Source organism: Argiope bruennichi, chromosome 5 (assembly GCF_947563725.1).
Source record: "Argiope bruennichi chromosome 5, qqArgBrue1.1, whole genome shotgun sequence".
In the NCBI taxonomy this organism is placed as follows: domain Eukaryota; kingdom Metazoa; phylum Arthropoda; class Arachnida; order Araneae; family Araneidae; genus Argiope; species Argiope bruennichi.
In genome coordinates this window covers 10878655-10904316 of record NC_079155.1, presented here as the reverse complement: position 1 = coordinate 10904316, position 25662 = coordinate 10878655, and the positions used below count along the sequence as shown (strand labels likewise).

The following is a 25662-nucleotide window of genomic DNA, read 5'->3' as shown; positions in this document are numbered from 1 at the left end:
TCATTGTTTAACTGGATTTTGCGTTTAATTGTGGCAAGATTTAGATGGCCAATTTCGTGGATATTACAACTGTGACATTAGAACCAAAAATTCATCAAAATTTGAACCATTTGAATTTGCTAACCAGGAAACGCAATGCTATAGTTCACCAACTTGTCGTGTTACTTGTTGGACGCATATGACTTACAAGTAAAGAAAAGCATTCTCTCATTCGTGTAACATCTTTCATAAATTCCATTTTAGAATTCTCTTGCTTGACGTAATTCCTTACCATTGCTCAATGTCGATCTCCTGTGACACTTTTAAGTCTATGTACATTCTAAAATGCAAGCGTCGAGAACGAATATACTTGCGATACCCGACCAAACAGCTGCTTTGTCTTTTGCGAACATTTGACATCCAGAATACTCTGTTCTCGGAGTTCAGATTGCCAATTGAGAAATAAAATGCTTCACATTCATTGTATCAGTAAAGGCTAACTGTCATCCCTCTCCCACATCTGATGAGGAATGAATTTGCAAAGGCAAAAGAATCTTGCTTGACCCCTAGTTGAAAATATGGAGACTGAAAATCAAAGGGTTAAGTACTAATATAAAGACTTTAGAACTGATATTATCCTTATTTACACAATACTAGTAGCAACCACTTGCAATTTGAATGTGATCTAATAAGGTAATCTTGTTAAGCAATTCCAACTTCTTCAACATTTGTAACTAAATGTTTAGATAATGATCTATCACATTTAATGAGTTTCTTCAAATATTATTGCTAAATCATTTATAACGTAGAAGAAACATGGATTGCTTTTTAGTTGATAATTTCAAAGATAAACATATATCACTTTTGCAGTATTTATCGTATTCGATAATAAACCTTTATCATTTCACTCACTTAAGCTATTTCATATGCACATGAAAATACTCGATCGAAAAACAAACAAAAAAAAACCTTGTTTAAAAAAGATTTTCTATAATTGATTGTATCCTTTATTTTGTGTTTTAACTGTCTGCCCAATGAAGAATGCTGGGTGCATCAGTGTGATTTCAACATCAGTTGTGAGATAAGACAATTAAAAAAAATCATGCAACATTAAAAAAAAAAAACTTATTTAGTTTGTTTGTTTTTCTACTAAAACTTTACCATTTAAATTTGTTGATTGCAAAAATTTCATTGTTTTGTGAATGTTTTGTTTTTCTATTAAAACATAAAAATTCAATTAAATAACGATGGCGTTGTAATGCATATTTGTAAATTGTTTCTATACAGAAAATTTCTGGAGATAAAACCAAAAATGTTTATTACTATTAACTATTTGTAAAATGTTATGCATCACCTAGTCTCGTTCTAGTTAATATTTCGAAATAAGTAAGGAATTATTTAAATCCTTTTAAACATTTCAGAGAAATGTGAATGATAATGGCGATAATAACTCTCTAATGACGATAATAACGAATGATAACTCACAAATTTTTAAAGACAGTATTAAAATTCTTCCAAATTTCCTAACTTTTATGAAAAAAAAAATGTAGAATTACTGCTGAGTAATATAAGTTCTTTGAAATACCCATTTCGTAACTCTCATAGAGTTTTTTCGGTCTCAAAACCTCTTTCTGCTCTATGTACCTATTGTTAATATGATTTAACTTCCATAAAATGCAACTTTTTCCTTTTCACTTCCGAAATCACTTACAATAAAACGCTCCATTTGCAGGAAATTTAAAAAACTGCAACCTTGAAGTTAACAATGACAACTGACATTCATATCATCTGAAATCTATAATATTGGGTTGTTCGAAAGTAATTTCGTTTCTTGGGGGAGAAATGAAAGACAATTTTCGTATAATGAATAAATATTTTATTAAATTATATATTGGCTTTTCTGGTCCAACACGTTTTGCCATCTTTCTGGTAGTAGCATGATTCCACGCTCATAAAAGTTTTGGTCTTTGCTGGGAAAAAACTGATCCTTGTGATTTTTGACCTCTTCATTTTAAGTAAAGGTTTTACCGTCCAAACAATTTTGCAGTGACCGGAACAAATAATAATCCGAAGACGCCAGATCTGGAGAATATGGTGGGTGTGGCAGTGTATCCCATTCAAGCTGTAAAAGCTTTTGGCGAGTGACCAAACTTGTATGAGGTCTCGCATTATCTTGGTGGGACACTACATCTTTTCTGTTGATAAATTCTGACCTTTTCTGTTGAAGTGCATTATTCAGTTTGTCCAGCTGATGACAGTAGACTTCCGAATTAATTGTTGTGTTATCCGGCAAAAGCTAAAGGAAAACGATTCCTTTAAAATCCCACCAAACAGACAGCATCACCTTTTTTTGATGAATACTGGCTTTCGAAATGCTTTCAGCCGGTTCATCATTTTTGCTCCATGTTCTCTTGCGTTTGACACTGATATATACAACCCATTTTTCGTCCCCAGTAATGAAGCGCTTCAAAAATGGATCATTTTCGTGACATTTCAGAAGCGAATCACAGACGTCAACGCGACGACACACATTTCTCTCCGTGAGATAACATGGGTAACCCATATATCGAGCTTTGAGGTTAAACCCAGGCCTTTAAAGTGGTCATAAACAGTTGCATTCGATAAATTTAACCCCTCGCCGATCTCATGTGTTGCTATTCGCCGATTTGCATCAACTAATGCCTTTATCGCGCCTTTATCAGTTTCAACTGGCCTTCCAGAATGTGGTGCATCTTCGACATCAAAATTGCCAGAACGAAATTTTACAACCCAGCTCTGGCACTGGCGTACTGTCAACACATCTTCTCCATCACATCAGTTAATTTCTTTCAGGCATGAACAGCATTTTTAACTTTTCTATAGTAAAAAAGGAAAATATGATGAAAATGCTGCTTATTGCTCTCCATTTTTGAAAGGGCACCAACTAAAACTACTGCGTATAATTAATTGAATTTTTTCACTCACAAACCTTGCTATATCAGCTCTCAAAACATAGAATGATAATGCGGCTTAAGTGTGAAGTTGGGTTTGAAAAAAATACAATTAAATCCTCTGTCGCGAAAAAACGAAATTACTTTCCGAACAACCCAATAAAAAAATTCGCAATTTTAAATTAAATCTGAATTCATAATTCAAAACACATTGTATATATTTATTGATCTGATTAATGTATTAATTAAATGAATGTGAAGCCGAAAACTTTTAAATTTATCAGTTTTTATAGAAATGCAACCTATTCTCTCCTTCTGTAATAATTTTGACATCAACATCTTCTGTTTTCATTTATATAACTTTGAAATAAGATAACTGTGTCAAATTTTATTCAAATACATTTTTTGCAACTAGAAAATACTAAAACTTTTTTAGTAGTACTCACTAACAGATTCATACAACTATTAGATTTTTGAAGTTTAGAATTATCATGCTGCTCTCTGATCAAATTCAAACAAAATGAAATTCATCATTGAAAAGAATCGAAATAATGTAAACTTTTCAGATGCTTGGTAATTCAGTTGTGTAGATCATTTCTGTTCTCAGCGTTCTATATAGATTTGTCCAGTAAATATTGTATTTTAGAACTAGAATAATGCAATTCTGGTATTATTTAATTGTTTTAAAATTATCATAAAATCCTTTCAAAGAGCTAATCATTGATATCATAATTACTCATATATATTTGCCATATAAACCAAAAATATTTATAATGCGTCTTACTTACCATTTCTTATTAACGTAATGTGATATTATAATGCTATATACTGCACCCTTTTAATAATGCATCTTAAAGAAACAATTTCACGAGACATTACATTTATTCTATTAATACAAAACAATATTGTTATTATTATTTTTTGCAAGTAACTTCTTGCTGATTTCTAATTACAGAAGAAGACAATTCACTTACTTTTTGTTGTATTTCTCTTAAGGAAAAATAACAGCTACAGAATTGTATTCTAATGACTCAGCATATTTATATTATAAATGTTATATTTCGAGTAGAATAAGAGACTTTAAAAATGGGTGTCGGTAAATCTTTTTGCATTCATGACATGTTTCCTCGTTAAATATTTTAACTCATTTTTCATATTCTTGTTTATTCAAGTTTTGAAGAATGGAATTAAGAATTTTTTTTTCTCCTTTGATGTATTAAGGTTTCTTAATTTTCACTATTTGTGTATTATCAGTGACATTATTTTAATACATTATTAATTTTTTGAGAATTACATTAATATACAATCATTAATTTATTTCAATTCTGATATTTTTGTAGTAGTGCTATTTGTCATTGAATTTTTGAAATAATCAAATTAACGACTATATTATTGATAATTCTTAAACTGTAAATTAAAAACTGAATTCTAATTAAAATAAATATATTCTATTTTCTAGTATCTAAATAAGATAAAGCTTTTAAAAGTGTTTTTATTAAACCTATAATATCTGAAATGATTGTTAGGGTAATTCTTTACTGTCTTAGAAACATACAATCTAATTGTAGAAAGGAATGATACAATCGAATGTGACTTTTTTCATTTTCATATTTTACAGTAAATATTTAGCGTAGCTTAGCTTTTCTATTAATAAATATTATCGGGAAATGCTTCTGATTATGTTTGCTTATAAAAATGCAACAAAAAGCGGCATTGAAATATAATAAAATAGTAAAACTGAGAGTTGAGAAAAATGCAAATTAGCACAAAAATAAGTTTTATGTAAGAATAAATGTTGTAATCATTTTAATTTTGCTTGCAAAACTGGATTTTGTTTTCTTTTCATCAGATCGTATTCAGATAAATCTTATTCATTAAATCTTATATGTAATTCTATTTAGCGTCTGTTCTTACCAGTCAAAACGGATGTCCTTTAAAATATATAGAACTGAGAAAATATTTTAAAGCGTTTTATATGAGTTGAATATTTAGCAATAGTAATCACATCTTGTTTCTTTTTAAAATTTAAAATAATGAAGCGTCTTATTTGATAATAAAAAAACAGACATACTGCTGTTTTCTATGAATTAATAAATAAATTTTAACTATAACCAATAAAATGATGGTTTTAATGAATTGTCATTTAATGGCAGACCGCAACATTTATATTACAATAACAGGGTATAAAACAGCATGAAACAGAAATATTAACCAACACTGCTGTAAAGTAAATGTTTTTCACTTGTTTATTATCCACTCTGTTGCAAACAAAAAATAGGGACATTTAAGTTTGATAAATCTGTCCTCATTATCGAATAGTTAAGAAACTAAATAAAACATCAATAATACCTAATATTTCGTTTGAATTTTCGCTGATAAATTGTTGTAGCAGAAAACTTTGCAGCCTGATGATGCTTAATGATAACAGTTCAATTCGAAGCCGAGTACTATGTAGCTCATCTTTGAACGTAGCAAATTTGTTGTTGGAAACAATAATCCAGGATAAAACAGGCTAAAAAAGAGAATTAAAGAAAATATCTTAAATATATTTGCTGCGAATTCTCATAAACTTTCTGACCTTTTAGCTCCGATGTAATGCTGAGGAATTTCAACGAACTAATTAATTTTTGTTGTACAACTCTTACAATGCATTACTGATCATGAATTTTTATTCATGTTTTTCAATTTTCGCAATCCGTTATTGAATCGCATCTAATTTACAATATACTAATGCACATACACGTGGTAAAGCTTCGATGCAAATGGGAGAACAGCATTATGTTTCATATTTGTCTAGACAATAGCAATAAGTTTAAGGAACATTTTCGAAGAGAAATTGTTTTCATTTATGTAATATACATACGAAGAACACCATATCAGTAATGTTATGGTTCCTCTAAAAGGCACGTCTTGCCAATAATTTTTTAAGTGATTCTAACAATGGATAGTTGCACAGCTACAAGATTGGACAAAAGTTCGTAGAAGATCCGTGAGCCAATCTTGTTGTGCTCTAGTGCTACAATGATAAACAAAAAGTACTTGTGTATCTCCTTATCTTTTAAGGTTTTCTATTGGGTTACTTTGGATATACAAAAATTTTGCCTCGGAGATTATTAGCATCATTCTCTTCGATAATCAGCATTTAAAGTATAATTTTTATAATACCAATTTGAACTACAGAACTACTACTTTTGAACTACAGAAATTACGATTTTTTTTTCTGTAGCTTTAAATGTTTTCGCAAAATGTTAGTTTACTTTTATGAAATAACTTTCATAATTGCTTTCATACCAGAATTTCCTGCGCACGTTAAACTTATAATCAACATATATCGTAACAGGATACTACAGATTTGCATACTTATTCGTCAAATATTCTACTAAGAATTCTATGTAAGAAGAATGCATAGGCGGATTCCCTGAATAAAAGAGACAAAACTAATTGAAATTGTTACTCTAAATGGAAGCCAATGTATTTAGAAACTACTTAAATTCGGAAGTTGCATTACGAATATGTTATCAAAAAAAATTTTTTTTAAATGTATTCCATATGTCATTTTTTTTTTCTTTTTTACATTTTTACTGGGACATAATGGATTATATCTTTAAGGATAAAAGAAACTTCAATTATATTATTCTCTTTTGTGATAGTGTAGACCTACTTTACTGCCATATAATCCACTAAGAGTAACTAGTTAAATGTTGCTATATTAAAAAAAATGATATAAATAAGGGTACAAAAAAGTGTTTCTACCAATTTTAATTTTTTAACTGCAAAATAAAGGCAAAACAACAAAAGAACATATCTTTTTTAAAATCTTCAAAACAGAAATTGTATCCTAGATTTCACATTTCATTTCGGCGACTTTTCAATGCTTTTGTATCAATTCCCCGCTTACACAGCCCCTTGAAATAATAGATTTTCTTGGTATAGCAAGGCAGGTAATCAAAAATCCTTTGTTTGTTTACACAAAAGCCAATATGGGTCTTTATATTTACTTATTCCTTCTTCTTTACCCAAGTATAAAACTTTAATTTTGTACCTGCTTCTCCGATGTTTTTTGTAACATGTTTTTCTCCCTTGCAGTCCCCCCTTATCTAGACGAAGAGCTTACAAGTTCCGATACGGATGTACGAGAGGGTACTGACGTCAGCCTGCGATGCGTTGCTAAAGGCTCACCGGAACCGGATGTCACTTGGCGCAGGGAGGACGGCCAGGAAATTTCCATCGGCAAGAGCAAAGGTAGAAGCAAAGTTTCGAAATATTTAAAAATTGCGCCAATTTTTATGCAGATTTGTTTACAAAAATTAAAAATTCTGAAGGGAAATTGGGTGAATCTTTTCCCCAGTAATGAGATTTTATCTAGCGTTCGGGAAGTGAACAGAGAATGAAGCAGTAGCTGTTTTTAGTTTGAATATTAGAAAGGGTGATGCTAGACAATGTATATTACTTATTCTTTATTAGTATTATTTATAAAGAAGTTAATTGGTATCTAAGCTGCCTGTTCTGGAAAAAGGGAAAAGATTATTTTTATTACATTGCCTTGAAAATTGTCTATAAATGCTTAATTTAAAATGTTTTCTTTTTTTGAACGTAGTAAAATTAATTGACATCCAATGATGTATTTATAGAAAGATAAAATTTTGAATTGATTAATTGCACTTTTTTCTTTGGTAATCCGCCGAAGGATAATGTTTAATATTGACTCAACTATGGCAGCGAAAAAAAATGATATTGACAAACTAATAAAGTCTCTTGAAGACCAGTATTGACCGAAATAACACAAGATAAAAACCAAAAGAACAGGAAAAATTTAAGTGCTGCATTCCCATTAGGATCTTTATTGAGAATGTTCTTTATAACATTAAGCTTAATAATGTGTTTAGTATTTTATTTCATTTCCAAAAATCCATGCATCAGTATAGTACACTTTTTTAGTATACTTTTATGTAAATACTTCAGATTACCAATTTATGTACATCTAATAAATAAAAAATACTTGATTTCCTGAATTTTTACTAAATACACTATGATTCAAATTATAAATGTAATTGTACCTATTTCTCGAAAGAAGATATTAATTTTTTTAACTTAATGACATTCCATATGACTGTCTCATTAAGCAATCGAAATTGGCATTTCTTTACTTTAAATCTTAGAAATATTTTTATTTTTGATGAAAACATTGTTCTTCATATTCTTGATGTTGACTTCATACAAAATTAATTGAAATATACCACGATGCAATAATTTTGTCTTTTTAATTTAATTTCCAACTCGTTTGTTCAAATTTCTATTAAGATATACATCGAATAATAGTAAATTGAAGAATCTGCATATCATTTGAGTAAAGCAGTGTATTGACCTAACATAGATATTTGATTTTAAATTATGTGAGGAAAACAATCATAATTGTTATTTTTTTTCCATTTAAGTAATAACATATTTTTCGCTATAATTATTTTGTCTCATGAGTTCCATTTCTTTATTTAAACAGTTGGCTCATTTCTTATCCTCAAAATTATTTATTTTAACAAAAGTAGGTTCCGAAGAATTTTTTCAAATATTTTACTTTTGAATTAATTTATCTGTATACTTTGATATGTTATTAAATTTTTAATAAATAGAAAATATTTGAATTCGAAACAATAATTGTAATATTGCATAAATATGTAATACTTTGACTGCAGAATTTCACATATATTTAAATGACGAAATTTAAATTTATTATTATCTTTCGAATCATGCTGATAATGTGTTTTCATAATTATGCTTTTAATTATTTTCACAAAAATTTCATGAAAATGTGAATATATATATATATATATTTGCAAATGTATTAGTGACTAAGTCACACACTTCACTGAATGAAAAATCCTATCAAAGCATTCATATGGAAATATTATTCAGGCTTTTTGTGGATCTGTATTTTGAAAAATGCAAGAAAATGTTATGCTAATGTCTATTTATCACCTACAGTGACTAATGTCAGAGGCAGTTATCTGAACATCACCAAAGTGAGCCGACTTCACATGGGTGCTTACCTCTGCATTGCATCCAACGGAGTCGCCCCGTCTTTGAGCAAGAGGATTTTACTTGGAGTCAGCTGTAAGATATTTAATGATTTTTTTTAAAAAGATTCATCAAGATGCATTTTGAATTTAGTGATTTTTAGGTTTCGTTTTCATCCTTAAATTATGATTTGTGTTGTTAAATCAAAATGAACTAATTCCAAACTATTGAAATAATACATAAATTCAATAAATTGTGCCTTTTTCCACTGTATGATTCAATAGTAATTCTAGAACAAATTAGAATTTTTAGCATTTTATTTATTTATTTATCGTCTAAAATCTCACATTTATTCTGAGAAATGTTTGATTCTATAAACTTTCAGTGTGTTGGGCTATAACTTTCCTCTAGCTTTTCATTATTACATCATCCAATAATATTTTAAACTTACAACGAAACATTACTCGAAACAAGATTTAAAATTCTGAATACCGTAAGTACTTTGTATTTAGAATTTTATGACTGAATATGTGTGAAAGAAAAATTATTTGCTTAAAAATTATCAATAATTCTGTAATGAGTTTGAAGCCCTGAAAATGAAATTAATTTAATTAATTTACCTCCTTATTATTGAATTTAATCCATTCAATGCTGATGTTATAATTTTATATTTTCTTATCGAGTATATTAATGGTTTTTTTTCTAAATCTAATTCTTAAAATCCATATCATGTTCAAATTTCTTTGATCAAACTTTAGTGTAATAAAAATATAAGATTTATGAAACATTCATTTGAAGAATAAGGCACGTCTTTAAATTAAGTGGTGAAGAATCCACTAGAGATATCTCTTTTAAGTTCTGAATTGAGTGAAAATTTAATCATAAAAATATAAGTTAATACATGGCATCCCACGATATTATGTATATTTAAGAGAAAATAATATTTTCAAAAGTATTTGTTTTTTTGTGTCAACTTTTAAGATTTTAGGTTGGAGTCTTTTATCGTAGCAAGACTTTAGAAAAAATATAAAAAGCAATTTTCATACTAAAAGACATTTTCATACTCAAACATAAAATCACTTTCATACGTTTATGAAATTGTAAAACTTCAGCATTCGTGCATATCGCCTTGTTATTATGAAGATTAGAAAAAAGATTTGACATTAACATATTCAAATGTATAATGGAGACAGCTATAAATTAGTAGCCCAAGACGATTATAACTAAAGAGTTTTAAGTACTTATTTTTTTTACTGGGAACAGGCATGTGAATGCGTTATTAAAGAAGAGTACTAGAGAAACTTAAAGAAAGATTAATTTAATTTTTCAAACATAAAACATTGAAAATATATTGGCATCACCAGTAATCGGAGTTTTCAGAAACTAGAATTTGCAGTTAAGTAAAGTATGTATTTCTACTACGAATAAGACTTATATAGATCACATTAATAAATGCAATTCTAGGTAATTTGTTTAGGTATAGTAAAAAATTATCGCGCGTAAATTAATTACGCTTGTGTATTTTTTTTTAATTTTGAGTTAGAACAATATTTTATAAAGCGATTTCACATATCATCATATAATTTAAATTTTAATTCTTATTTATATGGTCTCTTGCAAATATTTTATGCAGGTCTTATAATTAAAATTACCGTCTTTTAATATTTGATTTTGTATTTTTTTTTCCTTTAGCAGTTCTTAAATTTATTTAGTTTTCATAATTTTATAAAATATCATCATTGAATTATGGAATACTAATCGATATTATTCAATATTATTTTCTAGAGACATTATAATTGTATTAGAAAGATTACTTCAATTTGACCTCATTCCGTAAATGTATCGGGAATAGTTGTAGGATAAAAATTGGTCTATGATTCTACAATACACCATATCAGAAGTATGCTATTTAAAAAAAACACTTAATTTACAATTTCATTGATAACTATATATATATATATATATATATATATATATATATATATATATATATATATATATATATATATATATATATATATATATATATATATATATATATATATATTATCACCAAAAAGTAAAGAACTACACTTTTGGTTTAAACAAACAATTAGATTTATTAGAACAAAACCACTCACAACAGCACAATACTGAAGACTTAGCCCTCGCTGATGAAACTCAGTTTTTATATACGTATAGAATATCCCAGAACAATCCAATTTGAATATTTAGGAAAGATCTGGAACCTTCCAGGTTTTAGATAAACAAAAGACAACATTTTAAATAAAATAATCTCATTCGCTAGATAAAACGTCGTGTTTGGTATTAGAACAATGGACCAACCAACGTTTAGCGAGATGATCTGCCGATTGAGCCACGACGTCTTTGAGCTATCCGGTTTTTGCGGCAATATCTGTGCAATACAAATGCAAAAAGAATTTTTTTTTTATCTAGAAAAGATAAAAATTAGCTTATTCATTGAAATATTAAATTCTATTTTATTCATGAAATGAATATGAACAATTTAACTTTTTAAATAAGTTATAAAACAATCAAAATATTATCACTTTTCAGAACCAAAAAATTCTCTTAAAACATGCTTTTTTATGCTGCGACGTAGAAAGTCGAAGGAATCAAAAATTTGATATGCTTTGCAATTTGCTGAGTTGAGTTCAGACACACAGGCTGAAGTTTTGTTATTATATCTTGCAAGTATACGAATGACAATTCGTTTTACAGAAGGAAATAAAAATGTTAAAAAAGCAGTAACATAATGTATCTGTAAAGTATCTTAATACCAAATATAGATATAAAATTTATTACTCTGTGTTGCCTACAATATTTAATAATTTTTACCTTTTTCCCTTAATTTCTTCATAAGTGAGGTATTTATATTTTGAAATATCGAAGAATTAGATACTTAGTTGTACCGCTTCTGACTGCTTCGAGAACCTATTAAAGATTAATAAACTTTACAAGCGCTTCATGCGAATATTTTTTTCCTTTCATAATGACAAGAAAATGCTTTATTTCCTTAATTTATTACATTTCTTTCGTGATGACGTAAAAAAATTAATAAACCTATTTAAAATTTATTATTTTACTTAACAAAAATCATATTTCATATATTTGCGGAATATAAAAACATATTGCTTAAAAAATGATTCTTAGACCGTTTTGTGAGTACGGTGTCTAGACACTAGATAAATAATCGATTACACTATGGAAATAAATGATTTGACGTTTTTAAATATTAAATGGATAAACAATATTTAGCAGAAATTTATGAAGTATTATTGATTTTGTGTTCATTATTTGATGTTCTTTTTTTAATACATAAATGTTTTATTATATATTGCTAATTTTAACCTGCCCCCGTTTAAAATGTTTCGTGACTACGAGGCTTAGTATAGGCTTTTTTCTTTCTTTTTTTCATTACATTAAAAATGCTTTAAAAGGGACATAGCAAAGTTATCTTTTGTTCTTTTTCGCAAATTGAATATTAAAGTTTTTAGAAAATTTTATAGGAAATTAGTTGATTGATTAATTATAACGTTAATTCGAAATTTATCATATTCGATGTGGTAAATGGACCATTCAAAACAAAGAAATTGCATTGCTCTTTATGAAAAAAAAAATTATTTGTTGTCTGTAAAAGAAACATCAAATTATTTTTTTTATCGCTAAATGTATAAACTGCTTCTTATTATCCAACTCTCTAATTATGATCGTTAGACAGTTCACTTGTCCATTTCCCCTTTTACAACGTTTTTCGAAAACAGAACAAAGAACATCGGAACTTATTCTGATAAATTATAGATAAAATAGTTGTTCACGTTCACGTCCCCTACAAAGCACCGCTGAAGTTTTACTTTATATTTTTATAAAATATATATCTCATTTGCATAGCACTTAAATTAAGCCTTAAACTGGAACTTTTCCAAATCTCAAAAGCACACTTCCAAGAGACGAAAAGAAAAGCCTTCCTTTTTTAAAAAAGAACTTACCTACCAACAGAAAGGCAGGCTGCCTCCTTTAGACAGACAGTGGAGAGCGAAAACCTTTATTTTATTCCCATTTTATCTATATTTTTTTCCTCTTGCCATTAGCAGGGCAAAATCGATTATCCACTCCTCCCAGAAGAGGGCGCTATTGACACTCTTAATAGAAAGGCCATTGCTTAACGATTTTGTTTGCCATTTTTCCACTCAAAGCATAGGCGGAAATTAATACCTGCTACTGGCAGGAAAAGGTGCAGAAATGTTATGAGCCCTGATAAGATTGTTAAATAAATTATGAATGACTTTGAATGCAAACGCAACTTAATGAAATGACGTTGAAGCTGCTTGCATTCATGCCTTATTATGTCGCAAGAAAATTGCTTCAACGTTGCGATCAAAAGCTACAGAGATGATATATTTACCTATTCTAAGCTAATAAGTTTTGTTGCTGTTTCATTTTGCCTTCAAAACATGACTTCGGTTTAATTTCATTAAAAGAATGAATCTGAAGAAACATTAATCAAAATTTATTTATTTTCGAAATGTTATTCACTGTTCCAGATCATCTTAAAAATTGTATTTGAACAATGAACTACAAATTAAAAAAAGTTAGTTAAAGGCATTCAAAATAGTTCAAATATTCTTAAAATAAAATACATATTTTTTTTCTTCATTGAAATAAAGAGAGAATGAATGTAAAGAAAAATATATTCTTATATGAAGGAAGAAAGAAAATGTAATTTAACTACCGAAATCGAATTTTAAACATATTTAACAATAAACTAGTCAGTTTTTTTTAAACCGTTTTTTGTTAGTTTTTTTAATTCATATTTTTTTCAATGAAATGTTATATAAGCTGTTATCGCTTCTGTGATGGGTAAATTAATAATGTAGACATGACTAGTTCTATACCAATAATGGGAAAGGCCCCCTAAAGCATGATTTGTACTGTATCCAGCGCTGGCTATTAGGATTCAATCATAGTTCTCATCAGAGTGCTAGCGTTTAGATGTGGGTCATTCAGTTTACCCAGGATGCTACGACAGATCGAGAAACTTTTCGGTTTCTATACTTCTCACCCTCCAGTCAATGGCCTTTTGTTTTCTTTGATAAATGATTGTGTCATTAATTGTAGAGTAATTAGGAAATAGAGGAATTTCTCAAAAAGTAAATGTTATTTACGAACATTTTGGTTATATAACTGTGGCCCTAAAAAAACTTGACTGTTAAGCATTAGCGAGACGTAGTCATTTTTTCCCATTGTCTTAATACATATTATAATTATTTAAAATTCATCTTTGGAGAAATATCTCATCTCAACAGACTCGGATTATACAACAAATAAAAAAAAATTATATTCCATCCTTATGAACGAATTACAAAATGTGTGCTATATCTTAAATATATTTCTTTTATATTTCAACTTATTTTCTAAAAAGTCTTCACGTTAAAAAGAATAAGGATGAATAAGTATATTTTAAATAGAAAACTATGAAATTAAATTCGCGAGAAATGAAAATTTGGTGGCTTATTACGGTTTACATATGCTTCAACATATAATTGCGTTTTGCTAGTAGTTCAAAGCTTCATCTTAACTTATAGTAAAGCAAAATAAATTCGGTCGTGCTTGAAATGCAGTGGGATTCAGATCTAAATCTTAATTATAAGAAGATGAAGCGATAGTTGGTGACTCTATATTTTATTTTCTTTCAAGATGCTAAAATGCCATTTCATCTTCAGATTAGACAGCAAGTATTAAATTTGTTTGCTATATACATATATGTATATATATAAGGGCATCAAATGAATGCTTCATTCTATTAAATTCAGAAAAATTGCAAAATCTCGAGAATTAAGTTTGAATTTTGAATAGTTTAATTATAATAAATGCTCCTTACAAAAAATGTATTTATTATTTGAAATAAATGTAAGGAAAGTACTCACATTAAACTCTTAATATATTTTCGCTACTGAGTATTTTTATTTTCATTTAGGCAGTTAAAACTTTTTAAAACAAAATTAAACATTTTTTTATTGTTTGTAAATTATCTACTGTGTAAAAACATATAATTATGGTTAAGAGAATAATTAGTTTATACTAATTACTATAATTTTATTATTTTATACACGATACCTACAAATCTATTGAAAATAAACTATTTAACGAATACTTTTACTAACATTGAAAAATTATAAATAATACTATATTGTAGACCCGCTAGAAAGAATATATTTTATTAATGGTTTTACTCACAAGTGGATATTGCTTTCGTTCCTTTCGTTGCCAAATGCATACTCCAAAAGTTTTAAAAATTGGAGTTGGAAAAAAATGAGTAATTAAATCCTTTTTGTAATAAGCTATACAGATAATGAAAAAAAGGTATTTCATTAATCAAAATATTTCAAACATTAATATAAAAATATTTTGAATATTTTGAAGACCTACTGTCCAGAAGCTGTCCTATATAAAATTTAGATTAAAGAAAAAATTTCTTTTTCAATAAAATTTGGTAAATAAAGGTAAAAAAATATGAACTTCATAATAATAAAACTCTTGGTTAAACAAGAATAGAAAAATAAGTTCAAGTTCTGAAAATAAATATATGCAAGGTAAAAATTCCTTTTATTACGTATTCGGATGATATTTCTAATGATAATATGAAATACTATTATTGTATGAAACATATTTTGAACTTGGCTATTATTGAAATTTATAATTATTTTATTCCTGTTAAATGATTAAATAATTATAAATTTAAGTAATTAAAATAATTTAATTTAAAACTCAATTATAAATTTAGATGATTAAAAATTTAATAACATAAACAATCATTTAAATCAATGGCTATAATTCGTAATGCGTGCCTTGCTATAGATTGCAACAAAAGAAGAAATGGCTCAAAGCTGCTAAATTAATAAAGGCTGCAGTACTTTTTTATTTTCAGTTTGAAGTCTAATGAATCAGGAATGGTTATAATTATAGAATTTGAAATCAAAAACATTTTTTATAAAGAAAATTATAAACATCAAATGTCGGATTAAAAAAAATTACTCATTTCTAAAATCAGAATTAATAATACTGTAAAAAAATAATTAATTTGGGAATTAGAAATAACTAAAAATAGTAAATAAATTTATGTATTTTATTAACTAAAACTAAATCATAAAAACCAAATTAATAGAGATAAGAATCTTTTTTTTTTCAATTTTCGAGCAAAGGAAAGCTCAGGAGAGTTCTAAATTAATTATTTTTGGAATTTAAATTGATGATTAACTGGAATATTTATAATTAATTCAACTAATTAAATTAGTTAGTAGTAATAAAAAATAAAATAACTTAGTTAAGGTATTTTTCATTAATAAAATAAAATCCGAATTCTTTTTAATTATAAATTAATAAATTCATTTCAATTATAATATATATATATATTGAAAAGTGAGCCACGATATGATTATAAATCTGGAATATTAACTTTCAGAATAGAATAAGTGTGTGTCCGCGCTTAGTTATGATTATTTATTTTTTGATTCGGAAAATATCAAAAATTTTATAACACAAAGCTGTTCACATCAGAAATTTTTTGTCAAATTTTTGCAGTTTGAACATAAAATTCAGTATTTTAAAATTAATAATTTGAAGAACAAGTTACTAATAATATAAAAAATGAAATAATTCTTTTAATTGAAGATTAATTGAAATGGGTCATTTTTAAATGAACTGATGTGCCTTCGCTATGCTTTGTTATACTAAAATATAACTGCCTAGTAATTTCTCTGATAATTATCCTTAAATTAAGATACATACTTAGAAGAAAATCATCTCCAATAATTTCAATAATTTTCCTAGAGTTTCAGCAATCAAATTAAAAAGAATTAAAAAATAATAATGTAAAATTCTAAATGAAACGAAAATAGTGTTATATCTGCTCATAAAATATAGTTTGAAATGAATAAGAAACTGATCCAATAAAATTAAGCATTGCGTTTAATTTACTTAGAGGTAAAAAAAATTATTTTGAAATCAACAGAGCAAATGTACACATTTTAAACATTATACCATTCATTTAGCGAATTACTTCGAGTACAAACATGCATTGAAATTGAAAGAAATTTATTCCATATTCAATTATTATTCCATATAAGATGTAGAAAGAATATATTTTGCTTTTAAATGCTTATTAAATACATTATAGAATAACTATGTATATTAAATACATTATTGAGATATATGGTATAAAATTTAAATATTCGGTAAAATGTTAATAACTTGTAAAGAAACTAATATTTCATTCATCATTACAGTGTGATTTAATTTATTTGTGACATTCTCTACCAAGCCAGATTGAAATATTAGAATGCAATGAATATCTTATTTACAGTAAAAATTCAGGCACTTAAATCGATTAGACTAATTTCGATTAATTTCCATGTAACCATCTGTACATCCATGATTAGCTGATGAGATTGTTTCGGACAGTCTATCACTGGATGTTTGGGTAACATGTTGATCGCTCAAATACCGAGCAGAGCAGATAATCGAAATGATATAGAATTTGGCTTAGTGATTAACCATGTGGCTTACTGATAATTATTCCTTTTCTCTTGGAACATGTGGGATAATCATATGGGAAACGGATAATATTTACACATCAGATCACTTTATAATTATGAAGGATATGTTTGTGAAGTGCGTAATGTTAAAATTATATATTATTAGCTTGAAATATACTGAATGCTCGTAATAATTCATTACATCATTAATTATTCATACATATCATTTATTTTTGATAAAAATCATTCCTGAAGAATCACTAATGCATAAAAGAGCATTTGTAAAATTTCACATATTTTGCACTCATACCATAATTCAATTATTTGAATCTGATGGGATCATAATTTTCTGTTAGGAGCTATGAAATTATTGGATAATTTTTTTCTACTATTTGGTTGCTTTTCTCTTCGTTTCACATTTGTCGTTTCTTACTCTTTTAATGGTTTACATTTCTTTATGCTAAGGGATTGGAATTAAAATGTGGAACCCACAATTAGAGGAAGAGGGAGGAATCTTTGTTGATAGCAATATATAGTTAATTAGAATTGATTGACAAGAAAAGAGTGTGTCTATATTGTTATTTCGAATACATACAATATAGACACTGAGGAATTAATTTATAAAAAAGTTTCAAAATTTTGTTCAAAGATCAATTACGCAAGACACAAGAAAACTAATAAAGACAAAAAAAAAAAAAAGCTTTATAAAATAGGCAGAAATGTATTCTAAAATAATATTATTAAATAATAATAGCCAGTTTAGGGAAAAAAATATTTTAACTGCTATATTTGGTTTTTCTGTAGCATTTTAAATTCATCTTTTGTAAAAAAATTGCATGAATGATAATTTTGTAATTGTTTCTTTCTTTATTGTAAGCCTTGTAATTTTTGGTTATTTTAATCGACTTGTGTGCTTTGTAATTTTGGATAAATAGAACATCAGAAAAATAATTGTGATACGATGAATAATGCAGTCAATAGTGTCAGTTTTAGAATAATTCAGTTTCTACAATGTTAGAAAGAGAAATATTGAACTTAATCTTTGTATCAAATTGTGAAATAATAGAAACAAAGTGTAAAAAATGAATCCTTAATTGTACGGTTAAGAAACGAATTGTGTAAAACTTCTGTTACTTGTAAATTGAAACGAAACCCCCATATTTATTTCTGCGTTGAAATGTCCGTTAAAATTGAGTCAATCACAGAAACTCGCCTTTATTTATTTTTACGGCTCTTTTTTTACCCAAATTCAGCAAGCAATGCCTTTTTTTCTCTCGGTATTGAAATGTGCTTTATTTATTTATTTTCTTTCCAATCGATTCCCCATGTGTAAATAGGTAATATATGAAAAGGAAGAACAATTCATCCAATAATTAATATTGCGCTCTAAATAGCTACATTTGAGTTATAATTAGCCTTTACATAATTTTATTTAGTTTCATTCATTTAATATAACCTGACCAAATCTGATTTATGAATACTGAAAACCATCAATATTAGAAACTAACTTCATTATTTCTGTTTCTTATTTTATATCATAATTAATATATTCTTAAATGCGACAATGATATAAGTGTATAACTTAATTTTCAGAATAAAAGAAATAAGTTATTTTAGTTCTTCTCAATTTCTGATAATTTTATTAGAAAGCATATGCTTTGCCGGAAATAATCTAATTTATCCAAAGAAATTAGTGATTTCTTTTTAAATATAAAGGAATTTTGATTATTTGCTAATTTTATTTATTGACTTTTTTTGGCCTTTGACAAACTTTACGAATAATTCGAAGCCAAGTAAAATAAAATATTTCGAGTTTGTAATTAACTTCCTGGAAAAATAATTTCAAATTTATTATTCTTTGCTTAATGTGAGCGGAAAATAACAGTAAAATATTTTATACAATACGACTACATAGTGCTTCTTGAACAAATTTTTAAAACTGCAAAATAACTGTTATGCTTCAACACGTGTTAAATAGCTATTATAGATTTTATTCCAATAAATTTTTTTAGCTTGAAAACAACATGGGGAAGCGTGAAACATGCGCTTTTCACATTTACGAAACGGCGTATAAAACAAAATGTAAAATCTTGAAGAAATGAAGCTTCCCATTGAAGTCCACCCGAAACTAAAATCTCAATTTAAGCGTTTTCACTCTTGGGAGCCAAGCAAGCTTTTAACTATGGATTATTCCGCTGGGATATTATGTGAAATATTAAAAAGAAGGATCACTCGTAACACTAATAATAGTGTTAGAAAATATTTAATCACGAAAACAATATAAAATTTATAATTACTTTCAGATGTTCTGTTTTGGATAGGAATTGCAAAATTAATTTTTTTTCTCTTATATTTATAGTTTCTTATAGATGAATATCTGGTACCCGGGCCATTGTCAACGCAGAAGAAATAATTTTAGAAATATCGTTTGAAATTTAAAATAACAATCATGTTTAATTAGGCCTTTAGCAAAGACAAATAAATTTCTTGGCTATTCGACTCATAAGCATCCAGCATAGAAATGGCCATGTGAAAAACATGGATTTTCTAGGTTCAAATCACACACTTGAAGTGATTAACCTTGTTACGTAAGCATGTTGCCCCGCCTCTCACTTGTAACGCCCTCTAGCGGTATATGTTAACAACGATCAGTCTTTGTAACATCATCGACGTAGCAGCAACGCTGAAAGGCAAGGCTCAATCCAACTCCCGAAAGCGGAGAAACAATAAAATCTTTAAAATACAAAAAAGGTCCGTCATTATTATCGAATCTCACCTTACGCCTTTCTGATAGTCATTGAGAATGCAAGTCGAATGGGGAACTGCAGTCATTTGAAATCAAAAGGCATATAGGTAGGAATAATGGAAATGCGTGGAATGTGCACATCTTCTCCAATCGACTTTCCATCGAAAATCTTTGCCTCGATTCTTGCCGCATATTGGTCTTTTGATTCTGATGCGCGTGATCAGGTTGCATATAAATGTTGTCTTTCGATTCTTGTCGCAGATTGATCTTCAGATTCTGAAGCACGTGAATTTGCAATTCGTAAACGAACTGCTATATTGCTCTCTTGTCGTTTCTCGTTTGTTGGAGAAACTCGAATTGGCTTATTTCTACATCCTGCGCTGGTAGATTTATTAAATAACGAACGTTTGGAGACATATTTTTTATCGAAGCAATCAACGCGATATACGCTTGTATAACCGAAATATCGTTTGCCGAAACACTGAATAAATAAAATAAAAAATACTGTTTGCACACGGAAATTTCCATTATATATAACCTCACTTGATCGGTTCGATAATAATAATTCTAATTTGTATGTGTGAGATAAACTCTGAATAATATCGGCGGTATGCCACAAACAAAATATTGTGCACGCTGAATGGCAACATCCTGTGTAGATGACTATTCATTAATGAGAAGAAGAAGAAAAATAAGCCCTCGCACTAAATATTTTCGATTTCATTTAACTCACGTTGATTAGCATCAATCATAATAATTTAATTTTGTTTGATATAAGCACGATTAACTCCGTTAATCATGTTAAACATGCGCCGCTTAATGTTTCTCTTTTGTCAATCGTCAATTATAAAATCATTAGCAAATCATATGGAACAATGATTTTTCTTTATTAGCATTATTTTATATCACTTTTATGTTTCTTAATTTGAATGCACTCTTAGTTTTTTTTCCTGTCTTGAGCAATTATTTTTTATTTCCAATATCTCTTAGAAATAAAGTAATAAAAATAGATTATAGCCTAAATAAAAAAATCGCTTATTAAATTTGCTTTAAAGTTAAAAAAATATCGAAATATTCCCGCTTATTGTCATTATATAATCTTGAAAAGATCTTTTATTAATTAATTACTATTACTGATAGATGATATTACTGATTAATAATATTACTGATAGATAGTAATATTATTAATTAATATCACTGATACTAATACTAATTAATATTACTGATAGATAAATTAATGATAGATGAAGAATGATAGATAAATGATTATTTTAATTATTAATTAATAATTAATTAATCAAGCAGATGTAAAATCATCACATTTAAAAATTGGAGATAAATTACATCGACAGGATATTCTAATGTGCCCTTGAAAATTATTTCAATGCATTCAATTCATACTTGTTTTAGTTTATTTTTGAAATAATGAGTATTTATTTCCCACTGCAATGTAAATTATTTCTGGGGAATTTGCATGTATTTTTTCACACTTTCGATTTTTTTTATAATTAAAAAATATTAAAGAAACATAATTTCGCTTGTTTAAATTAACTAGGATGCACGCTCTATTTAGAATTTCATGACTCGTATCTGATAGTTAGAAATAGGTGTATACTAGCATTTCGAAAATGCAGGATGTAAAAAATTAGGTTTTATATTGTTTGAGTCAAAAAGGAAACTGCAAAAAAATTATGAAGCGTTGACTTTTTTTTTACAATGCCGCTCTCCTCTTATTCAAATTTATGAAGATAACCACTTAGACCGCTTTAGACCACTTAAAGATTGCTTCAAAGAAGTTATGTCAGCTGATTGATGAGTCTTTCTTGAAATCAAACTGTCTAATAAAATCCAAATGGTCTAAATTCTTCTAAACATTGATAACCAAGAATTTCTAACAATTTTAGTCACAAATTATTTTTTTTTCTTTTTTTAATTTTTAATGCTTAAAAATTATTTTACTATGATTTTCAAATATTGTGAAATATGTGACTATCGGATTTGAAAAATAGGACGGTCTACAGCAAAACAAAGTTCGACGCCTCCTTTTTTACGTGTCTGCACATATTTTTCATATTAAAAGTTTCGGTCTGGAGCACTGACTGCTTTACCATTAAGCATTGGCTGTTTTCCCCATGTCGCAAAACTAAGTGGACGTTACTTTCCTGGCTGTTCATGATAAAGTGACTATTTTTTTACTACATAGAAAGAACGCTTATCCCTTCTCTAAGCACTATCGGCAAACACATTAACTCACTGCGATTAGATCTAAGGCCAATTACAGTAATAGTCTCGTTTTCATTTGGGCATATTTCATGTATAAATAAAACATATGAAAAGACTAAACAAACAATTAAGTAAAAAGACTTCAAAATTCAAAAACGAAGTTTTTCGTCACACATTTTCTGTGGAAATTATTTTGGAAGGATTTATTCTGTTCATACTGTTTGAACGGCCGAAAAATTTATATTATCTATGTAACATATCAAAACATTTGTTACATATTTCTGACAATATTAAATATATGACTAATTTCTTCTATATTTAAAAATATATATATATATATCTATTAATAATTTCATTTTGAAAAGTTCAATGTTTCAAAATTTGTCTATCTCTTATCATCATTATTAAAACAATTTCAAATTGAATTTCGGATTCAGTGATAATTCCTTCTACATTCGATGTCTTCTTTTATATTTAACTTATAATAATAACATTGATAAATGTATTCTTCTACAGATTAGGATTTAAGTAATCATATACTTTGAAATTTGAACCCTTGGTATATCTATCACTATTCGAATCTTATATAAATAAAGCAAGTGATGATATGATAATTCATTTTATAGTTATTTAAAATTTACTATTAGATAAGATCTCTATAAAGAAATTTAAAGCTCAATTTGTCAAAGAAAAATATTCGGTGTCATTTCCTTGATAAGCTTCGCAATGTAAAAGAAACTAACAAGTAATAAAATTTCTAATTTCTAGAATTATATTTACCATGAAGGTAAAATACTTATGTTTCAAAAATGTTTGAATAAAGCATTAGAATCCAATCATGCATTCTTTGAACAGCTTTTTGGTTTATGGTATGGGGTGGTTCATGAAGTTTAATGGCACAAGAGCCTATCTTGGCTAAACTGAGCCATACATAAGGTTAAAAACAAATCCTATTCAGCAACAAAACAAAAAAAGATTTTAAAATTAAAACACAAGTTCAATGCAGCTATGAATATAAGAAAATTCCTAAATACATGAAAATAAGAAAAAGCTGATAAAAAATTACAAAGTAAACAAAGGGAGTGTGATTGAAAAAGGATAATGTTTATCTAAGATGAGGATTTATCAAATACATGTAAAAAAACGAATAGCTTTTAAAGAATTCAAAATATTTGGGTGGCTTTTTGGTACTATGGTAAAAAGAGATAAACTTTACGAAAGAGATTGAAGATGAAGCTTGAACATTTGAGATAAAACTTTACAGAAAGTTTGTCCTAGTTCATTTCCTAATGAATTTTAAACATGACAGTTCAAATAGCTTTACAAACCAAAACGCTGCATCTAAAATCAACAGGAACTAGGAATAGGATTCTGAAAATGTTAACTGAAAAAAATGCATCACAACGTTATCGCTTTCTTTCAATAATTATGGAACATGCTTTGGTTAAAAATAGAAACATTTGCAGTTTTACTTCTGAAAATATTTTTTTTTTCAAAATATAATAAATTTTAAAATATTAAATAGAATTTCCACAATATTTTTATAGCCGTAGTTACAGCATTTATAACTTTAGATTAACACTTTTTAGCATTGCTAAGTTTCAGAATAATTTTTTAATAATATAAATATTTTATTTAATATTATAATATAATCAAAAATAGAATACTATAACTAAGAATTTCCTTTTCATTCATTTATTTATTTGCTTAAAGTGCATGATATTCGATGCATTTTTAGGAGCTTAATAAAGTATTTAAGATGTGTTTTTGATCTCAAGTTGTTCATAACATATAATTCTTTTTATAGCCACCTTATAATTATTAAAAGTAAAAGATAAAGATGATAAAATGTTTATAGTGTAGAGAATTTGACTAAAGTTACAGATAGCTTTAAAAGTGCATACTTTTTTGGAATTTTATACCAACTTCCCCATTAATTTAAAACTTTCTAAGATTTAATGATAATTCTAGTTAATTATATTATTAATGCTATCTTCTGATTATTTATTTTATCCAAATAGTTTTTTTTTAATTCCAAAGGAATTAATTTAGTTTAAATAAAAGTCATTCTAACCTGAAACGAACATAAAAACCATTGTAGCACTACCGTACGAATGATAATAAAAAATTTTTAGTTCAAAACATTCTTATTTGAGCAGATTGTTTCATTAATTAAATGATTCTTGACTTCAATATTCCTGTTCGGGTTACATTCATAATTTGCTTCTTCTCAAAATTGAAGATTGCAATGATTCATTTGAACTTCAATATTTCTGCGGATCTTAAATCCATAATCAAAACTATGCACTTAGTGAACTTCATAATAATGAAAATTTTCTGTATATTTATTCTAGCGCCTTTTATAAAGGTTAAATTGAATACACTGATAATGTTTCTACATTTGTTACGAAACAACACAGTTTGAAGGGTTATAAAGACAGATGATCTTGGTGAGATTATACGTAGCAAAAGAGTTTGATTATTTTAAATTGCAAATTTAAGGAAAATTACGTTTTCTTGTCGTTTTAGTCATTTTTTTAAATAGCTATTCATGAAAATGATCGAATCATCATTTTTTTATTTAATATTGCTTTTAAAACGTTTATTAATTCATAATGCATTCATATATCAAATTTAATAAAATTAATTAACGCTTATGATATAAATATTTAATAATTTTTTATTACTTTCTGCGAATTTTGCAAACTGAAATCCTGAATAACTTTGCTTTCTAATGTTGCAACAAGTTATTCTGGAATTTTAAGAAAATGATACTCAAATTAAATAAAACTTTAATTCATCAAAGATAAACAGCACGACTTATAGCATCACATTTGTATGGAAGATACGAAACTAAAAACGGGAAAATTGAATTTTATGTCAGGTCCGCTAAAGTGACTGTCATCGTAAATTCATGAATTTAATCAATATATTTATTTTCAGATTTGAAATCTTTGTGAAACTCTATGTGTATCTATGTGTACTTGCGATTAAAATTATGAAATTTCTGTTGCTTGAAAAAAAAAACGATTCATTCTAGAACTGTAAAAGGTATTTTGAGGTATTGTCATTCATTTTTTCCATATTAAGCAGTGACGAAATGAAATTAAAGTTAAAAAAAAAAGTAATAATCTGAAAAGCATGTCGTGCGGCGATGTTAAGAATCAGAGGAACCGAACAAACAATATCCATGCACCTGGCATAGTACCTGATTGCCTCACAGGCATACAACCACAAA

The 25662-nt window shown here is 27.4% G+C and overlaps 1 protein-coding gene across 2 annotated transcripts in view; it reads left to right on the top strand.

Annotated features, from left to right (window-relative positions):
• Positions 1 to 25662, top strand: part of LOC129969261 (neurotrimin-like) — a 226947-nt gene that overhangs the window by 163513 nt on the left and 37772 nt on the right. For both annotated transcript variants that reach the window (XM_056083734.1, XM_056083733.1), the window contains exons 4-5: positions 6996 to 7151; positions 8889 to 9017. In XM_056083734.1, the coding sequence (XP_055939709.1) occupies positions 6996 to 7151; positions 8889 to 9017 (285 nt within the window). The remainder of the gene's footprint in view (positions 1 to 6995; positions 7152 to 8888; positions 9018 to 25662) is intronic.